Source organism: Salarias fasciatus, chromosome 14 (genome assembly GCF_902148845.1).
Source record: "Salarias fasciatus chromosome 14, fSalaFa1.1, whole genome shotgun sequence".
Taxonomy (NCBI): Eukaryota; Metazoa; Chordata; class Actinopteri; order Blenniiformes; family Blenniidae; genus Salarias; species Salarias fasciatus.
The window spans coordinates 27,069,379-27,086,574 of record NC_043758.1 but is presented as its reverse complement, the minus strand read 5'-3'; the positions used below and the strand labels follow the sequence as shown (position 1 = coordinate 27,086,574).

The 17,196-nt window shown below is 39.6% G+C and overlaps 3 protein-coding genes across 3 annotated transcripts in view; 2 read left to right on the top strand and 1 right to left on the bottom strand.

Moving 5' to 3' along the window:
* The window catches only part of serpine2 (serpin peptidase inhibitor, clade E (nexin, plasminogen activator inhibitor type 1), member 2), a 29,334-nt gene extending 27,483 nt beyond the window's left edge, over nucleotides 1-1,851 (top strand). Inside the window, exon 10 of the transcript XR_003932771.1 lies at nucleotides 1,266-1,851. The gene's annotated coding sequence lies outside the window, so the exon portion shown is untranslated. The remainder of the gene's footprint in view (nucleotides 1-1,265) is intronic.
* Nucleotides 1,852-4,491: 2,640 nt separating this feature from the next.
* dhrs12la (dehydrogenase/reductase 12-like a) lies at nucleotides 4,492-12,599 on the bottom strand. Its single transcript, XM_030107857.1, has 10 exons — nucleotides 12,495-12,599; nucleotides 10,434-10,567; nucleotides 8,583-8,665; nucleotides 8,394-8,489; nucleotides 8,172-8,253; nucleotides 8,028-8,089; nucleotides 7,815-7,919; nucleotides 6,215-6,305; nucleotides 5,977-6,114; nucleotides 4,492-4,727 (listed from the first exon to the last, which is right to left on the bottom strand). The coding sequence occupies exons 1-10, from the start codon at nucleotides 12,548-12,550 to the stop codon at nucleotides 4,612-4,614; spliced, it is 963 nt and encodes a 320-aa protein (XP_029963717.1). The 5' UTR covers nucleotides 12,551-12,599; the 3' UTR covers nucleotides 4,492-4,611.
* Nucleotides 12,600-14,025: 1,426 nt separating this feature from the next.
* Nucleotides 14,026-17,196, top strand: part of ap1s3a (adaptor related protein complex 1 subunit sigma 3a) — a 7,468-nt gene continuing 4,297 nt past the window's right edge. The window contains exons 1-2 of the mRNA XM_030107858.1: nucleotides 14,026-14,140; nucleotides 16,266-16,444. Of these exons, the coding sequence (XP_029963718.1) occupies nucleotides 14,138-14,140; nucleotides 16,266-16,444 (182 nt within the window). The 5' untranslated portion in view covers nucleotides 14,026-14,137. The remainder of the gene's footprint in view (nucleotides 14,141-16,265; nucleotides 16,445-17,196) is intronic.

The window sequence follows — 17,196 nt, the reverse complement described above, 5'->3', positions numbered from 1 at the left end:
AAAGTCATCACTTTGGAAGTGCTCACGTTGGCTGCACGAAAAGGATCGTTTTACATCAAAAACCAGTAATTTCTCCACTTTTTACTGAACGATAATAAATGAGATACATGATTCGACCGGCTGATTTAATATCACATTTCATTATAAGTCAAATTTTCTGGTTATGTTAACATTTATTCTGCTGTTCTTTGAAATATTTCATGAAATTCGGAGAGATTTTATCACAACTTGCAATTGAATTTGTTAGATTATTACATCTAGTAATGAAAAATCCACTGGAAGCGATAATTTATGGAAAGTTTCTTGCAATATGCAATATTTTTTTTTTTTTTTACCATCTCATGATTTTTTACCACTTTCATGATAGGTTCACAGCCCTATAATGTTTTTGATATCGTAAAATTAAAAAAAAAAAATTCCTAAGAGAAAATAATTGGTTATTGTCACTTGAACGAATGGAAGCTTCAACAAATTTAAAGTTCTAAATCTTCTCAGTAATACATTTTGAAGTGGAACTACATTTATGTAAGCTTTAAACTTGAGTTTGAAATGCTTCTTTTTTTTCTAACATAATTAAATTAGTTACAACGTCAGGAAATTACAAACTGAAGTATTGCTATCAAAGTTTAGGAAATTAAGCAAATCAGTAGTTTTTTTTTTTTTTCCCCCCAAATATGCAGTTTAAATGCGGTTGCCGTAAACCTCTTGCTGCTGGACCATTGCTGAGGATTTCAAAAGTGATGATTTTTAGAAGCACTTATTTTTCCAAGCTTCCTCGGCTCAGAAACTAAAGAAGAGAAAAGTTAACGTCTTTCACTTTAGCTATTGAACATATTTGTATAATATTAAGCAAATCTAATCATTTTTTGGGAGATTGTACTAATTTGTCCTGATATGCCCCTCTGGATTGATTAATTTAGCTTTGTACGTTGCCCAACTTTAGAATGAAGTGTAGAGTAAACCCCTCAAAGCAGGGTGCCACCTTCTGAAGGGTCAAACTGTCGTACGACTCTATTTTCCCCAAACGTTATTCCAGTGTTTTGTTTGTGGTGTGAATTGGCTTTGTGTTTCCTGCCACAGGTACTGGACAGGTACTATTAATGTAGCACTAAATGTTGAAGTGTTGGGGGTCCGGTCGGGGTCCGCCCAGACTCCCCCTCCAGCCTTAAAGACAGGGAGGGGGCCGCTCTCGCCAAGCCTTCCCAGTGGTCGCGACTGTTCACACATCCGCTCTCCAGCATTCGTCTTTGTCACAGAAATCTGTCCACACACACACATACACACGTCAAAAATGTCACTTTATGTCCTTGACATTGCACTGATTAGCACAACACATCATTTTTCTTCATTTCCGAACTTTGCATTTATTTTTCTGGGACCTTGGAAAGTTGCCAGTTGAAAATTCTCACATTATGGTTTGGCGCGTTCCCATGACGACAACAAAACTTGAAAAAAATTATTAAACGAACTCTTAACACATGGACAAAATGATTATTAGAGACTAGGTTATCTGAGAAGTTTTTGTTCTTTCCATATTGACACTTTCCAGGGAAATCTTATCACAAGTCATGTCAAATTTACTTTGGGAAAATCTCCTGAAACGTTCCACATTCCAAATATGACAGATTTGTTTTCTTCCTCTCTGATGTAAGGAATTTAACCACGACAAAAGTCGGACCTTTCCTGCTTCCCAAAAGTTGAAACCGTTCCACTTTGTAGTCAAAGGCCTGTAACTCCACATTTGGGAAGGATAACGGCTGAAATTCATGTAGCGTTTTTGTAAATAGCAGCTAACATTGTCAAACATTAGACTAACGCTTGCCTTACTGTAGATGGAGGAAAGGAAAAAAAAACAAAACAAAAAAAAGCATTAAAATGTCAGAATTCCTTATTTCACAATGTAGTCACATTCCAGTTTTTCCATCATGTAGTGTGTATTTATATTTGTAGTAAAGTATTTATCGATTGCCTCCATAAATGGTTGATTACTTTTCGTTGTTGCCCATCTTTATTTGCATAAACTGACAAACGAGAACACACAGAATTCTTACTCTGAAGCACATGCAAACTAGCAGTTAGACCCTGTGATCTTGTGACTGAGTTCATACTTGGGGTTGGACTGAATTATGACACTAATTTACACCTCCCCTCTGTGTTGTTGTTTTTTTGGAGAGATTCAACCTGCCTAAACTGAGAAAAAGAACACAGGTTTCATTAAATATGTATGCATTCATTTTATTATCAGTTTTCAAGTGCAACCAAAGAAGTTAGAAGCACATAAATATGGGACTGTAATCAAGAAGCTGACCACTAATTGATCAATGGCTGGAAACATTGTCTGTAGTTTGAAGACACAAGCATTAAAATTGCTCTGAATCTAAGGCTTATCTGAAGTGATTCATGAGTTTTGTTTTTTTAAAATTCTGGAGCTTAATAGAACTAGATTTTCTGTTTCAAAATTGCCTTATTTAGTTCTGTATGTTTAAAAATAGACGTTTCTTCAGTTCATTACGTGCTTCATTCCGTTTTAAGTACTGTGTCTGTAAGAATCCTTTCTGGTGCTTGTAATTTGACACCAGCAGCGTATGCAGCACATGACCAAATTGAGCTGATGTTATTGTGTCTAAATTAAGTGTTAACAGGAAAAAAATATATTCCAATTAAGCATTTTAAGATGCAGTTGACTTTATTATGCAATATGGAAATGATTTTAGTTGTGAACACAAGTTTTACGCAAAGAAAGGAGTAAACATTGGAGTCTTCTTGAAATCATTCCAACCTGAGCGTGCTCACAGTGTCATGTGATTGTAATTTGTTTACATGATTTATATCAGATTTAGATTTCTTACAGTAGTTAGCATTAGCTTTGTTTTAAGTACTCAATAATTTTTTTTTTTCATTTAACAGTGTGTTGTCGATAGGACAGTTAGGAGCTATAAATAAACTGATTTCTCCCTTAAACACATCTGGTGAAGAACTGAAGCAAAAAAATAAAATATTTAATATTGGAAGATTTGTGCAGTGTTGTAATATTCCATCAGGTGGCAGTGCTAAGTCACTGTAGTATAGAGTTAAGATCTAGAGCATAGTTTCTCACAGATTAAGTCACTGCTACTTCTTCTTTTTGTCGAGTTGAAATGAAATTTTGGAAATATGATACTGGGACTCAGTGTTCCCTCTTGTGGTACGAAATGGTATCACAAGAGCAGGTATCTGCACAGATAAAAGTGATTCAATTTTATATGAAATTGGACAGTAGTATTGTCTTTAAAGTAATTATGAATCATTCCTTCAGCCTTCCCCCAAGTATGATTAAAGCTTCGATCACGATTCTTCGTCAGAGATGCACAGGGTTAACGGCAATGCTACCGTACAATCAGGAGTCCCCTCGCTCTCTTCCTTCTCGTTTGGGTTTCCAGTCATTGCTCCTTATCGCATCCTGATAACAGGCAGATGTGACGGGCTGTTAAAGGCTGTGATCGATGGCTGGATTAGCAGAAGCAGCTAATGACACAGATCCGTCAGACAGGCTGCCGGTTTCCCTTGGGAAGGAAGCAACGGCTTGTTGTGAATGTTTTGTTTCCTCGTCACATGAGTCATTTCACTTGTCTTTATGATCATCAAACACTAGAATGGATGGAAGAGGCCACGTCGATATGTAAAAGAGAACTCATTGTCAACAACACCACTGCCTGTAATCTGCAACTCTGCAAGCCTGTTTCTGTTTCTTTGACTTTTGCTTGTAAAAGACAAGTCAGATTTCCCACAGGACGGTCATGTACATCTCCAAATAACGGTATTTTTAAAGTACTTTTGTTGACGATACAATACTGACTCTACTCTCCCTGTTTCCTCAAAGCAGAGAGAGGAAAAACCCTGATGCTTAATAAAGATATTTGATATGTTTAACCGACTTGGTTTCTGTGTTTTCTTGAGGAATTTGATGATGACACATGGAATTATCAGTAATTTTCTTTATTCAAGCATTTAGAAGAAAGGTGAGTACGTAGCATTCTTTAAGGTGCTGGGCAGAAAGAGGCAGAAACAGAGGTTTGGTCGCACATGTCAAGTGATGCTGCTGTGTTGGTGAGAAAGGCAGCCTCCGGTCGAGGTTCAGTCTGTACAGAACAGCGGCGACGTTACAACAGAGCTATTACACAGGTTACTGCCACAAGAGTTAGATACCAACGGTGATCGAGACACAGAAGCCAGACACTGAACCCACGCACAGCAAGTGTGAGTGACTTTGGTCTCATCAGATTCCCATCTGATTGACAGCTTTAATAAAGTCACAGTAGCACACAGGGCTGTTGTGTGTGTGTGTGTGTTCTATGAGGGTCTTCTCTCACTTACAGGCAGCATCACCATCAAACAATAGCACAATTGCAAGACTATTTGCTGGGAAGTGTTAGAAATCCCTCGATTCTGGTTGCGTTTAAACGGGCATTACAAGACTGTTTTTTTGTTGATGTTTTTTTTTTTTTTTTTTTTTTTTTTATCCCTCCACGGATGTGATACGTCTCCATGTTTGTCCCATTTTGAGCCGCAGGAGTGTCCAGCCTCGGTCAGTACGAGACGGTTAGTGGTCGTCTTGGCGTTTCCTGCTCCGGCTCAGTGCGACTGGAACGTCTTGGCCAAGTCCTCCAACAGTGACATCAACTTCTGCTCTTCCAGAGGGGAACTGTGAGTCCAGGCTAGCGGCAAGTGGGTGGACACCATCTTCCGGTCTGTAAATACAAAAGAGGTACTTGTAAGAACCACTCAGTGCTTTATTCGTGGTGTCTGTTTAATATTGAAGGGGCTCTTTTGATCATGAACTTGGAAGTCCATAAAGCAGGAATCCGAAAAGTGGACTTGGCAGTACATTGCTAAAGGAGACTAAAGAATAGTTCTTCATGGCTCTTGTTATAATAGAGTTAAAAGCTCCAGGTTATATCAGGACATTGTACACTGTGTTGAGTCCTGTGGCTTTCGGGGCCGCACATGAAAGCTTGAATCAGAAGAGCGTGGGCGGCCTCACAATCGACTCAGTAAATCCTTCACTCTAGATAGCTGCTGTGATTCAGACACCTGCAGCAAGTCAATGGAGAAGGTGCTTTATTCTAATTCCCTGAAAAAAAAAACATGCTCGTCTAGTCTGTGTGATGAAAGCCAAAGTGAAAAATAAGAGCCTCGGTAAAGAGGAGTGTGCTCTGTATAACAAACAGTTTCAATTATTCACATTTGAACCCAATTTGAATCCAATCAGGATTCAAATTAGCTCCAATCAGTTCACAATCTGCTTTTTCAAGGCCTCTTGCAAATGTGTGTGCGTGCGTGCATGTGCATGCATTTGCGTGCGCACGCGCTCTCATAGTGACTCTGTACACTCTGGCGGTATCTGGCACCAATTGCAGCCACAACTCCAGCTGCAGTGGACACGAGCCAAACCTGCACACACACTCACACTCTCTCAGACACTCTCATGCAGTCACAAACTCTTAATTTAGCAGCACTCTTCTTCTCCTCTCTGTTGTTTTTGTGTTAGTCCCTGCAGGATCCAACGAGTTTCAACAGGATGAGAGCTAAAAGATGCAGGACACCGGCCCTGTTTGAGATGTACCTTTAATATTAGTTCAGTACTTACAATAATGTATGTAAAGAAAGTAGAGATGCAAGCACTCTAAGGCCTCGTTGACACAACACCATTTTAAGTGAAAATACTTAATTCTTGCATTTTCTCGCGATGTTTTTTGGTTTAACTTGAAAATGTTGTCATCTAAACAAAGTCTAAAATACCCAATGTGAGAGCTGGATAATAGTCTTATTGGTTAATTTCATACATCATGCATAAAAAGCACACTTCTGAATAAACTTTCAAAGTGCAGTTTGTACTAAACCTAACTGACTTAACACACACTGCTTGAGGATATTAATTATTAAAACTGAACTTATGATTGGCAGATTTGTATCAGTGTTTCTGAACGAGCTCCATACCCTGATAGAAGCGCCCACTGGGGTTTTTGCCGGCGGCCTCGGAGACGGCGAGCCACACCACCGTGTCGGCGCCCTGCTCCGGGGTCCGGAGGCTGTCCTTCATGGACCGGTGGAAGTCTGGCATGGCGTTGGCCACAGCTGCAGCGGGAAAACACACGGGAATCCAAACCAAATGTTATTTACCGACTCTTCCAAATCAGCATCATGTTTGTCTTCCATTGTGTGAATGTGGTGTTACCCGGAGTGTCCACCCAGCCGGGATGCATGACGGAGAAGTGGATGGTGTTGTGGGTCTTTGCCAGCTGCTCTGTCATCACGACCTGCTGCCTCTGGAACACACGTATGAACGTGTAGCGATGTTACTGGGAAGCCCTTCAAACTCACACAAGGAAAATAAATTAAAATATACGAAATCTGTGCCATTTTTAGTTGATACTCCACATCAGTGTTTCTTGCTCCTGCACACCTGATTCAAATGAATGGCTTTGTATCACCTATTTTTTTGAATGAGGGGTGTTGGAGCAACGAAACGTTTAAAGTCTGCAGGACAAGATCCCCCAGGCTCTGGTTTGGGAGAAAGATTGTATGTAAATGGGAAGTATCTGGAACATAATCAACATTGGGATCTTTTGAAACATGTTTAAAAAGAATTACAAAGTCACTGAACGTCCATAAGTCACAGAGATCAGTAGTACTTAATAAAACCTACTTAATAAAACCCTCTTAACACCACAAACATTGAAGTGCAAACTGTACTTTAGATCTTCAAAACAGAACATCCAGGGTTTCTATTGGGGATGACAGACCTTCTGTAGAATGTTTGGGTTGTGGTGTACCTCAGGACTTAGATCTGGGTCACCTGCTTTTTTCTCTATACCCCACTTGGACACAATCGCAATATTAATTTCCACCTTATGCAGATGACGCACTGCTATATTTCTCGCTTGACCCTACAAATCATTTTTACTTAATTTTTCTCAACAATGTTCAGTTCTGCTTTTCAAGTAACTTCCTGTGTCATTCATATAGATCTGCGGCCCTTTCAGTATGTCAAACTCAACAATTCAAGATAACCCACAACAGCTTGGTTGTGTTCTGCAATTCAACAGATTAAATATAACGCAGAGTTTTAATTACATTTTAATTACTAATTCAGAATATTATTATTTTCTCTTTTTATCAGTTATATATAAAACAAAAATGATTCACACCCTTTGACCAGTCATTCGTTGTTTCTTAGCACTCTTAGATACTACTGCAACTCTTTTTGCTCCTTTTTATTCAGCTCAAACATAGCCAAACTCCAGGTTATACATACTGTGTAGACAGCTCACTAATAGTAAAGAAACAACTACTTTTACCTCTATTTTAGATTTGGCTTTAGCTATAAGCAACCACGTGGGATTTATTTGATATCATTCTAAGTGTTACATTACAGTGAGGATGGAACTGTCTCCTGGATACATCACTAAATATTTAATATGACCCAAAATGTAGTCAGACATCCCCTAACAACCTCTAATGATATCTGGAACAAAGGAACTAAAGGACAAGATTGTGCTGATTTGTGGTGCAAAATACACATTGTTCATCATACAAAAGTATGTGAAATGCATTTGAAAAATGAATAAAGTAGAATTTTTAACAAATCAAGATTCAATACCTAAAAAGGATTGTTATCACAGAGAACGGATCGACCAAACACTGAATTTCTTACTTTTTGTGTTTATTTTACTGATATTTCTCTCCTTTCAAATGGGAACGATTGGTTTCTTGACAAACTGGGAAGGCAAACTGAAGTTGTGACGTTTCCAGCTCCCATCAGGCCGAGCTCTTACCTTGTGCTGGGCGTAGACCAAAGTGCCGTCGTAGCGACCTCTCTCAGACTGCAGGTTTCCCGTCCGCAGCTTCTGTACCAACATCCCTCCAGATGACACTGTGATCTGAAGGAGATGCAGTACGGGGGATTTTCAAAGAACTGCAACCCATCATTCTTTTTCATTGAAAAGAAAAATGTGATAAAAAAAATGAATCCAAGGTGCCAGACTCACCACTCTGGGATCTGTGCTTTTCTCCAGCAGGGGAATGAGACTCTTGGTGAGAATGTAGACCGCTGAAGAAAAACCACAGATTAACTTCATGACTGTCCTTGACTTTTCTCTCAAAAAATGACGTTCTCCCAACCTGTGACTCACCCAGGACATTGGTGGCGAAACTCTTCTCAAGCCCCTCGGCGTTCACGTCTCTCTGACTCATGATGGCACCTGCGTTATTGATCTGCATCCATTTCATTGGAAATCATAGTGGTTAAACGTGAAGCCTGTTTCATCTCTCTCTCTCTCTTTTTTTTTTAATCTGCTTGCTTAAAGAACCAATGCACTGAACAGAGGAAGAGAAATGAAGCAGATGTGGCTCACCAGCACATTGAGTGCTTTATACTTCCTCTTGAAGCCTTCTGCAAACTCCCACACCTTCTTGGTCTCCGACAGGTCCAAAATATGGACATAAATCTCCTGTAATGACAACGGGGATTGGGAATAATGCTATCGTGTCTGTATTCCATTGGACGGCTGGCTCTGCTGGGTTTGTGCTGAGACACTCCACACCTTATTTCCTGACTCCTTGACGATGTCGGCCCTTGCTTCTTCGGCCTTGTCCTTGTTCCTGCACACCATGTGGACCGTTCCTCCTGAGACAAACAGCAAAAAAACAAAAACAGCATCTCAACACATCATCAGCAAACATACAACTTCTATGTGCTATATAAAAACACAACATATCCAAGATGGAGAAGACATGCTATATAAACCATGTTTGAATCTGGTCACATTAATGACATTTTGGCTTTTTGAGGGAGGTTTGGGGGACAGGAATGTCTGGACATCCCCATGTGGATGAAGAGGGGAAAGAACATGGAAACAATGCTACAAATTGATTTGGACCCATTAGGTTTCTTTTGTTCTCAATCATAAACCAGTATAAGTACTCTGTCCTCTCTTAATCTGAAGGTTGCAGGTTTGATTCTCAAAAAGCAACCGATGCTGAAACAATCAATGCGTAAAATGTGCAAACAAATGTATAAATAAAACTGCAGATCCTATTGAGGGCTACAATATTGTGATTCTGAGTGGAATAACTTTAGTTTCAAATAGTGTAACCTGGAATGTAAACTCTGCATTCTCAACACTGTGGTGTAGTTAGCTCTTATTAGTTGTCTAGTTCTGTTGATTTTACTAAGCCGTGAAAAACCAGAGAGGTAGCTTACAACTGCACACATTTTTCCTGCTATAAAGAATGTTGAAAAACCTTAAGGAGCATATGTTATGCACATATTCTAAACCCACTAGAAAGATCTAATGGAAACTGAAGGCCAGGGATGTAGATCGATTTTAGCTTAGAGGTTAGTGTGTAACATTTGTTATTCCACAGGCCTTTTATTGATGTCGGTTTCCTCAAGGATGCGGCCATAAGGAAAGGGAGTGCACATATGAATAACTGATGTTCACATTCCTGTGATAGAATATCTGCTGCGTGCATGGAAGGACACACTTGGCTCTGATGTCTAATAGGGAATGGATGACGAAGCTCATTCGATTCATCCTCGACATTGCATCAGTTGTCCCAGTGTATCAATATAACTCATGACTGATGCTATGTGTACATCATGTGTGTCAGTGTACATACCTCAGCTGCTCTTTTCTGTCTGTGTACACACAGTATGTGTAGTGAGTGATGCTTTTTGTGCATTTTTATTTGCCTGAACAAATCTACCGATCCAGTTTTCTAATATCATGGTCTGTGGAGGGGTGCAGCAGTGCTGATTTTCAGAAGAGACAGGACTGATGTTTAATAAGCTGAGAGTTATGGGATTCGGCTAAATGAATACCACCTGTCTAAAAATGTTCCCTTCAATTCCAGTTCAAAATTGTCCAATATTTGAGTTCAGATTGGAGATTTGAGGCCTTTCAATGTTAATTTCGAATGTTGTTGCTGTGTGAGCTTTCACCAGCATTCCTGAAACCTGCATTTGAGACTAGCTGTGGACTCTAAATCACCTGTAGGTCTGAATGTAAATGTCTGTGTTATGTAATCTGTCTCTCTGCCTTTGCCCACTGATGGATTGTGATTGTCTGCTGGGAATGGCTCCAGCTCACCTCGGCCCTGAGTTTGTTAAGGTGATGTCTGAAATCAATCGATCGAATCATGCCGATGCCAGAAAAAGTATCGTGTATCTCAAAAATGTCTGTGCTGACCATCATAAACTGATGCACAATGTGTTGAACTAAATTCTTCATGCATAATTCCCATATTTTATGAGTTTATTATTGATTATCCTACTGTTTTTCTAACTGACCTTTTTCCTTGTGAATTTTGCCTTGCTTTGCTTTGATATTCAATGTAATGTTTTCTTTAGCCATTCTTATTGTTGTTAATAATAATCTCAGGTGTTTCGGTACCTTTCTTTGCTATGGCCATGGCCGTGGCTCTCCCAATGCCACTGTTGGCTCCAGTGATCATGAAGGAGCGTCCGGCGACAGACACCTCCAGGTCCTTCTCCACGAACCGCTTGGAGGCCGACAGGTGAGCATTCCTGAAAGACAGCAGCTGACACTGCAGTGTGTGTGTGTGTGTGCGTGCGTGTGTCAGCCCAGGACTGAGTTTGAGGTCAGCCCGCTTGACTGTACAGCTCCTCCCAGCTTCACTGTACAGACACAATGAGGGTGAGAGTGTGCCTGGCATTGTCTCTGATGAGAGGAGCCCGCTGCTCACAACAACGTCGATGTGTGTGTGTTTGTGTGTGTTTGTGGCCTCAAGGACCTCAATCCCCCCCTTTGTCCTTGCGGCCATTGTTGAGGCCGGCTGGCGGTTCGGCGGGAGCTCGGGGGGGGCAATTAAGGAGCCGGGCAGTGAGGTTAAATGCACGCTCTGTTTGGCGGTGTCATGCAGAGAGCCATTAGCGCAGGGTCAGAGCGGGCTGCCCGGCAGCTCTGTGGGGCAAAAGATAACACAGAACAAAGGGGCAGGAGGGAAACAATCACAAAAGCACCTCTTCACAACACTTGGCTCGCTGTTGAGCCGATGAGGAAAGGCTGCTTCGGGCTGCGATGGATCACATGGGGCCACAGAGAGCCGTGTCAGGGTTAGATTACCCGTTTATGGGCCATCATGCTTTCTGCTGATGCATCATGATCTGTTAGATGGTTCACTTATTTTTGATTTTGAAGTTGACAAACACTTTTTCAGTGATCACTAATCACCTCAAGACTGAAGAATTTATATATGTTCATTCATTCAGGTTTTATTAATCTATTTTGTCCTTCACTAAACATTTGAAATGCCCATTAATGGCTGAGAATCAAACATGTGGACCAGGAGCTGAAATCCAGTCCAACCTTTCTTAGTTTAAAATAATAAAATTTAAAGCAAAGCAAACTATTAATTCTGATTATTGACTGACAATCACACTGTTTCATTAAGAGTAACATTCATGTGACAGTTCAGCCCAGTGATGCGGCTGTGAAACATTATTTTCTTTCTAGTAAAGCAGCATTTGCATCAAAGTGACAGGCTGCAGAAATGATGCATACTTAAAAGCAAGTGGTTTTAACTTTTTAATCTAATTCTTTAATTGAATTAAACAAAATTTCAAGATTGAATCAAATCAAGGACATTTCAGAGGGTTTTTTTTTTTTTGCACCTGAAGGTATGAAAACTTGTTTTTAATATTGCATTTATTTTACTGTACAAATAAGTACTGTTGTTATTTATGTTTTTTTTTTTTTTTCACTAGTCTGAAACCGGCCCACGAGAGGCTCCAAACCAGCCATACTACCAAGCGAATTGTAAAAATTTCTAAGAAAACTTTGATTTTCCTGCACAAATATCTGAAGAATAACAGACACAACATAATATCTAGACCTGAACTGAGTGATGCTGCTCTAAAATTTGGGTACCTTGTTGATAGAAAACCAGCCTCAAAGCCATGCTGTCTGGGTGAGTTTATAAAAATAATAAATCAATAGCTACAGGAGAGATTGTTTTTTGTTGATATTTTCCACCAGAAGGTCGGATTTATGCTGAGATTGTAGTAATTTCCTGTGGTACCAAGAGGACTAAGAATAATCCTTCTCATGGTTTTTCCCTCTTTTTAATATTTTCTCTTGACCTTTTTTCTTACAACGTTCTAGTTTGGTCTTATCACATCATCAGTAGTCTGTCAAGCACATTTAATTGTGTTACTATTCATGAATAATACTAAATACATTTAGTTTGATATGATAAAAATGAAGCTCAAGCATTATTTTTTTTGAAAATATAGCCAGATGTTTTGAAATGCAGCCACTGTATTATAAAGACCGTAGGTTATGGATGACATTCGAATATATTGAAATACTCTGATGTGCTTACTTTCTTCAGTCATCAGAAACACAATTACAGCATCATTTTGCATGGAGCCTGCGACACACACACACACACACACACAAACACACATGCGCGCACACACACCCACACCCTACCTGGTGAACTCGGTCACTCCCTTCAGGAACCAGGCAGAGTTGCGGTACAGAGACATGATGCTGCTCTGGGAGACTCTCACTCTGCCCGACTCTGTGCTCTGCTTTAACTCTGCAGCAGAACCACGTGGAGCTACACACACACACACACACACACACACACACACACACACACACACACACACACACACACACACACACACAGTTCTATTCAGTTGAGCTCAGACTCACCACCTGTTGTAGTGGGATACTAGGAGGCCCGTTATTATTGTTTTCCTTCTTTAATTACCACTTGTTTGTTCTTTTAACAAGGTTTTAAATTAGATGGAAGCAAATATTCAGCAGCTGTAATCTACCAAAGATTTGATCCATTTATAAAATGTTTAAACTAATGTTTAGAAACATTCTAAAAGGTGAAAAATTAAAGGGCAAATTACTCAAAGTTTATTCAAACATATGGAAACAGATACATATGAACATATCATGAACTGCATTTAAGAAAGATTGTGAAATATGATCACAAATGTTGTCTGTAACTGTCCAATTTATAAAAATACACCATTCATTGTTATATAAAGCATACCTTATAATCTAAACAGTCATATCAATATTGTAAATATGAAATATGAATAAATATTAAGTCACAATTATACTACATGATGTTAGCATAGAATTAAAATTTGTATGCTTTCATAATTAAAGCAACAAAAAGTAAAAAAAAAAAAGGTTATTGGAAGTTTACTTTGAGCTATGTAAAATCATAACACAATACCTATAACAGTGTCTTATAACAATAGTAGACATAATTATGATACAAAAAGCCAACAATAATCAGATAAAATCATATAGAGGCTATCCAAATCTTCAGTTATTGTGTATAGAGAGAACAGAACCATATGTCATATTTAATAGATGGAATTATATTTAAGTGTACACTAGTAAATTTAAAATACTAAGTAATGATTAAGGCATATAGAGCATCTAATAGGAAGATATGGTTTAGTTTTCAAATTTTCTCAAAGTTTTATTTATTTCATACTGGAAAAGCAGGAACTGATAGCATGTATGATTTGCAGACAGACATGAAATATAAAGAAATATGAAAAATGTCAAATGAAATGTGCAACGTATATGTTTCCCTACTTTTAAACATTCAAGACAAAGGAAAAAGCTTAATAATATTTAAAGATGAAGATTGGAATGATGAAGTCAGTAAGTAGCTTGTCGAAAAACTTTCATTCCAAGTGGAAAAAAAAAATCCCAAACTTGAATGTTTTGAGTAAAATGTTAACTTTTAATGAACTTTCGGAGGAAAATGTTTTTTTTGTTTGTTTTTTTTTTTTTTGCCACAGCATACTCACTATTCAAACATAATGATTTTGTTTTTTTTGCATCATAATTCATAAATGTCTGACAGACATCCCCCAGCCCCTGTCCGTCCCCTCGGTCTCACCTGTCCGCGCGCTCCTCTGCAGCCAATCAGCATGAGGCGTCCCGCAGGGCGCGGCTCGGAGCGCGCAAGGTGAGGGCGCACGGATTTCTGGGAGAATTAACAATGTCGCTGCATCACACGGTCCGGTGAGAGCGCGCGGCAGGACTCTGGGATTATTATACACCTGCAGGATTTCAGCTCAGTGCGGGGCATCATGGTGAGTCTATCACAGCGTGTGCGTCTTTACGCACCGGCTTGTAGTAAAACCAGTCTGTACACGCGCCAAAGGTAGCTGAATTCTTGAATGAATGCCTGCCGCCTGCTGCTTACTTTCATTTCTTTGTAAAAGCAACACGTTTAAAAGATACCACACATATTCCAGACGCTGATATTTCTGAGTTCAGCGACTTCACCAGTTCCTGTTTGACCTCACATTGAGCAACATCAGACTGGCAAATGGATGCAAATGCGTGCTGGGGGACCGGCTCCTCAGACCTCTTCAAGAACATCCTTCAAACTACTGAGCGCATTAATCTCAGAGATATCAGAGCTTCCCTCTCCTTCCCTCCACATTTCTGCTGCAGGCAGTGCTGCTGTCATGTAGCTGCACCCAGGGGGCAAAGAGCTCTCCTTAATTACCCTTACACAACCCAGACAGTGGTTTTACAGCGTTATTGCACTCTGGTGATTCAGATGGGGAGCATTTCCCTGCTTAATCTTCATGCTCATTCCTAGTTGTGAAATGTACCTGCAATTTTTGTGTGCCTGGGCTTGCTATGAGCTTGGCTGCAACATGATCACTTTAAACATTACATGCTGCTATATTTGGATAGTCTACACTTAATGTGCAGTTCATCTAATAATACTGAGAATTCCTTTGTTGTTTGCTTGTATTTTAATGTTATTTTCCCTTGTATGCGTATGTGTGTTTACTTTCACACCGATTTTTTTCTTCATTTTATTATGTTTGATGTCACAGAACAAGTGATGTAGTGATTCATGCGACCATGCTCTGAGGTTAAGGTAATAAGAATGTTGCTAGTTTGAGTCACACTGCTGATAGGTCACCTCTATACGCTTCTAAACAAAAACCCTTAACCCCAAATTCAGCGTTACCTCAGGATGGACATCAGTATCGGCAGCTGAAAGACAAAGGAAATAATAAAGAGGGAATCAAGGAGTTGTTCATGATACGGGGAGAAAATCTAAATCCCCAAATCAACTTTAAGGATGAACATCCTGGAGGTCAAACATGGGCCAAATGCAGCCTCTGTCCCTCCAGCCAGTTTACAATAGAAAAAAAAAAAAATGCAGAAAAAAATAAAGAACCTTGGTTATTAGTTATATTAATTAAGAAATTATATCAATTAACCAAAAAACGTCTTGAATTGTCAATGAAATTTTACTTTAAAGGGATATCAAACCACTTCTTATGAACTCATTCTCCATCTATCTATCTATCCATCAAAGTTTCACACAGCTTTGTTAAATTTTGCTGAGCATCAATAAAACCATTTGTTTTGCTAGGCAGGGTCATAATGGGAGTTAAAGATCAGCTGCAGCCTTTGGCTGTCAGAAATTAAAAAGCTGGAATGATGTTAAAGCATTTGGTGCCTTACAAATTCTAAACATTTCAGAGAAATCTTTGAGCGGACGTAGCACAACACTGGGACCCGAGCTGAGATATTAATGATGCTGCCATGAGAGTGAACTACCTCGCTGATATCAAACTAGCCTCAAAGTCATGCTGTCAGGGGGAGATTAAAAATAAAAAAATGCATAATGCAGCTAGAGGAAATGTTTTTGGACAACCTGCACCAGAAAGTTTCATTAAAATTCACTTCACGATGAGATTGGAATCATTTTCCCTAAAAATGGTTTTCTTTTGTGACAAGGGACTCGTGTTCATCACCTGCATTCCATGTCACAACAAAGAAAAAGTTTGAAGTCTAAATTTAAAGGTTACTGTGGCTCTATCCTACGTGGACGTGGCCCCGGAACTAAAATGTGTTTGATACCCCTGATCTAAACAGCTGCATCTGTAAAAGCAGGCTCAAACAGTATATTACACACATGTTATGTGTGTGTCATGTCATGTTATTCTTATATGAGAATATACTGCATCACCCACGATAAGCATGCAAAAGACATCCCATACACACAATGGAAATCTTGAAACCAGATCCACCCACAGGTTTACCAAGTGAAGCAAATAATTTATTCACTGAGGCTTCAGAGGGCTTCCTGCTGCGCCTTCATTGCACTATGCATGTCGGGAATAGACAACTTTGATCATATCAAAGTAAATCACAACCGCTTTGTGTTTCCATTGCGCTCCTCAGATCCGCTTCATCCTGCTGTTCAGCCGTCAGGGGAAGCTCCGTCTGCAGAAGTGGTTCACGCCGATGACAGACCGGGAGAAGAAGAAGGTGATCCGCGACATGATGATGACGGTGCTGGCCCGGCAGCCGCGCTCCTCCAACTTCCTCCAGTGGAGGGACCTCAAGATCGTTTACAAGAGGTGGCCGCAGTCTGAGAGCGCTTTAATGGTTAACCTGTTCTCCCTGAGTCACGCTTCAGAAAACACACAAAGCCCCGCTCTCTCCACAATGAGCCCGAGATAACGCCAAGCTCTGAGTAAACACTGAGACTGATCCACACTCCAGCTTCTCCTCCACAGGAGAAACTCAGTTCACCTCAGTCTCAAACGGGTCGTAACATTTTGTTTTATTAAGATTCCAACAGTAACTCGCCAAATGAAATGGTTGAATTTAGATTAGAGGTGTCAAACGTCGGCCCGCGATTCAGAACTGGCTCAGCAGAGAGTCCAATCTGTCTGCAAGATTAAACTTTAACTTTCATTAACGAACCAGCCACAAGCAAAAGGTTTTCTGCCTTTGAAGATGTAAATAATGTAACAAAAATCCACTGTGATCTGTTAGTTGTAAAGCACATGTTGAACTGAGGCATGATATTGTTGAGTTTTCAGTTCTTTAAATCAGATTTTGGGTTTGTTGTGTTGTAAAGGCATAGTTCAGTAAATGGACTTCTTAATTATACATTAATACTTTTTTGCACTCAAACAACGATAGAGATTGAGAGTTCTAGTTATTTATATTTTACAGTGCTATTACTTGCTGTGTTAAAACTTTTGCTTGTTTAAAATTATGCAAAAATGATCAAACATGTCATCCAGAAACTGAACTTCTGCTTGTGCTCATAGATTAATGTACAATATGATTCATGACACCTGAAAGCATTTATAGTGTTTAG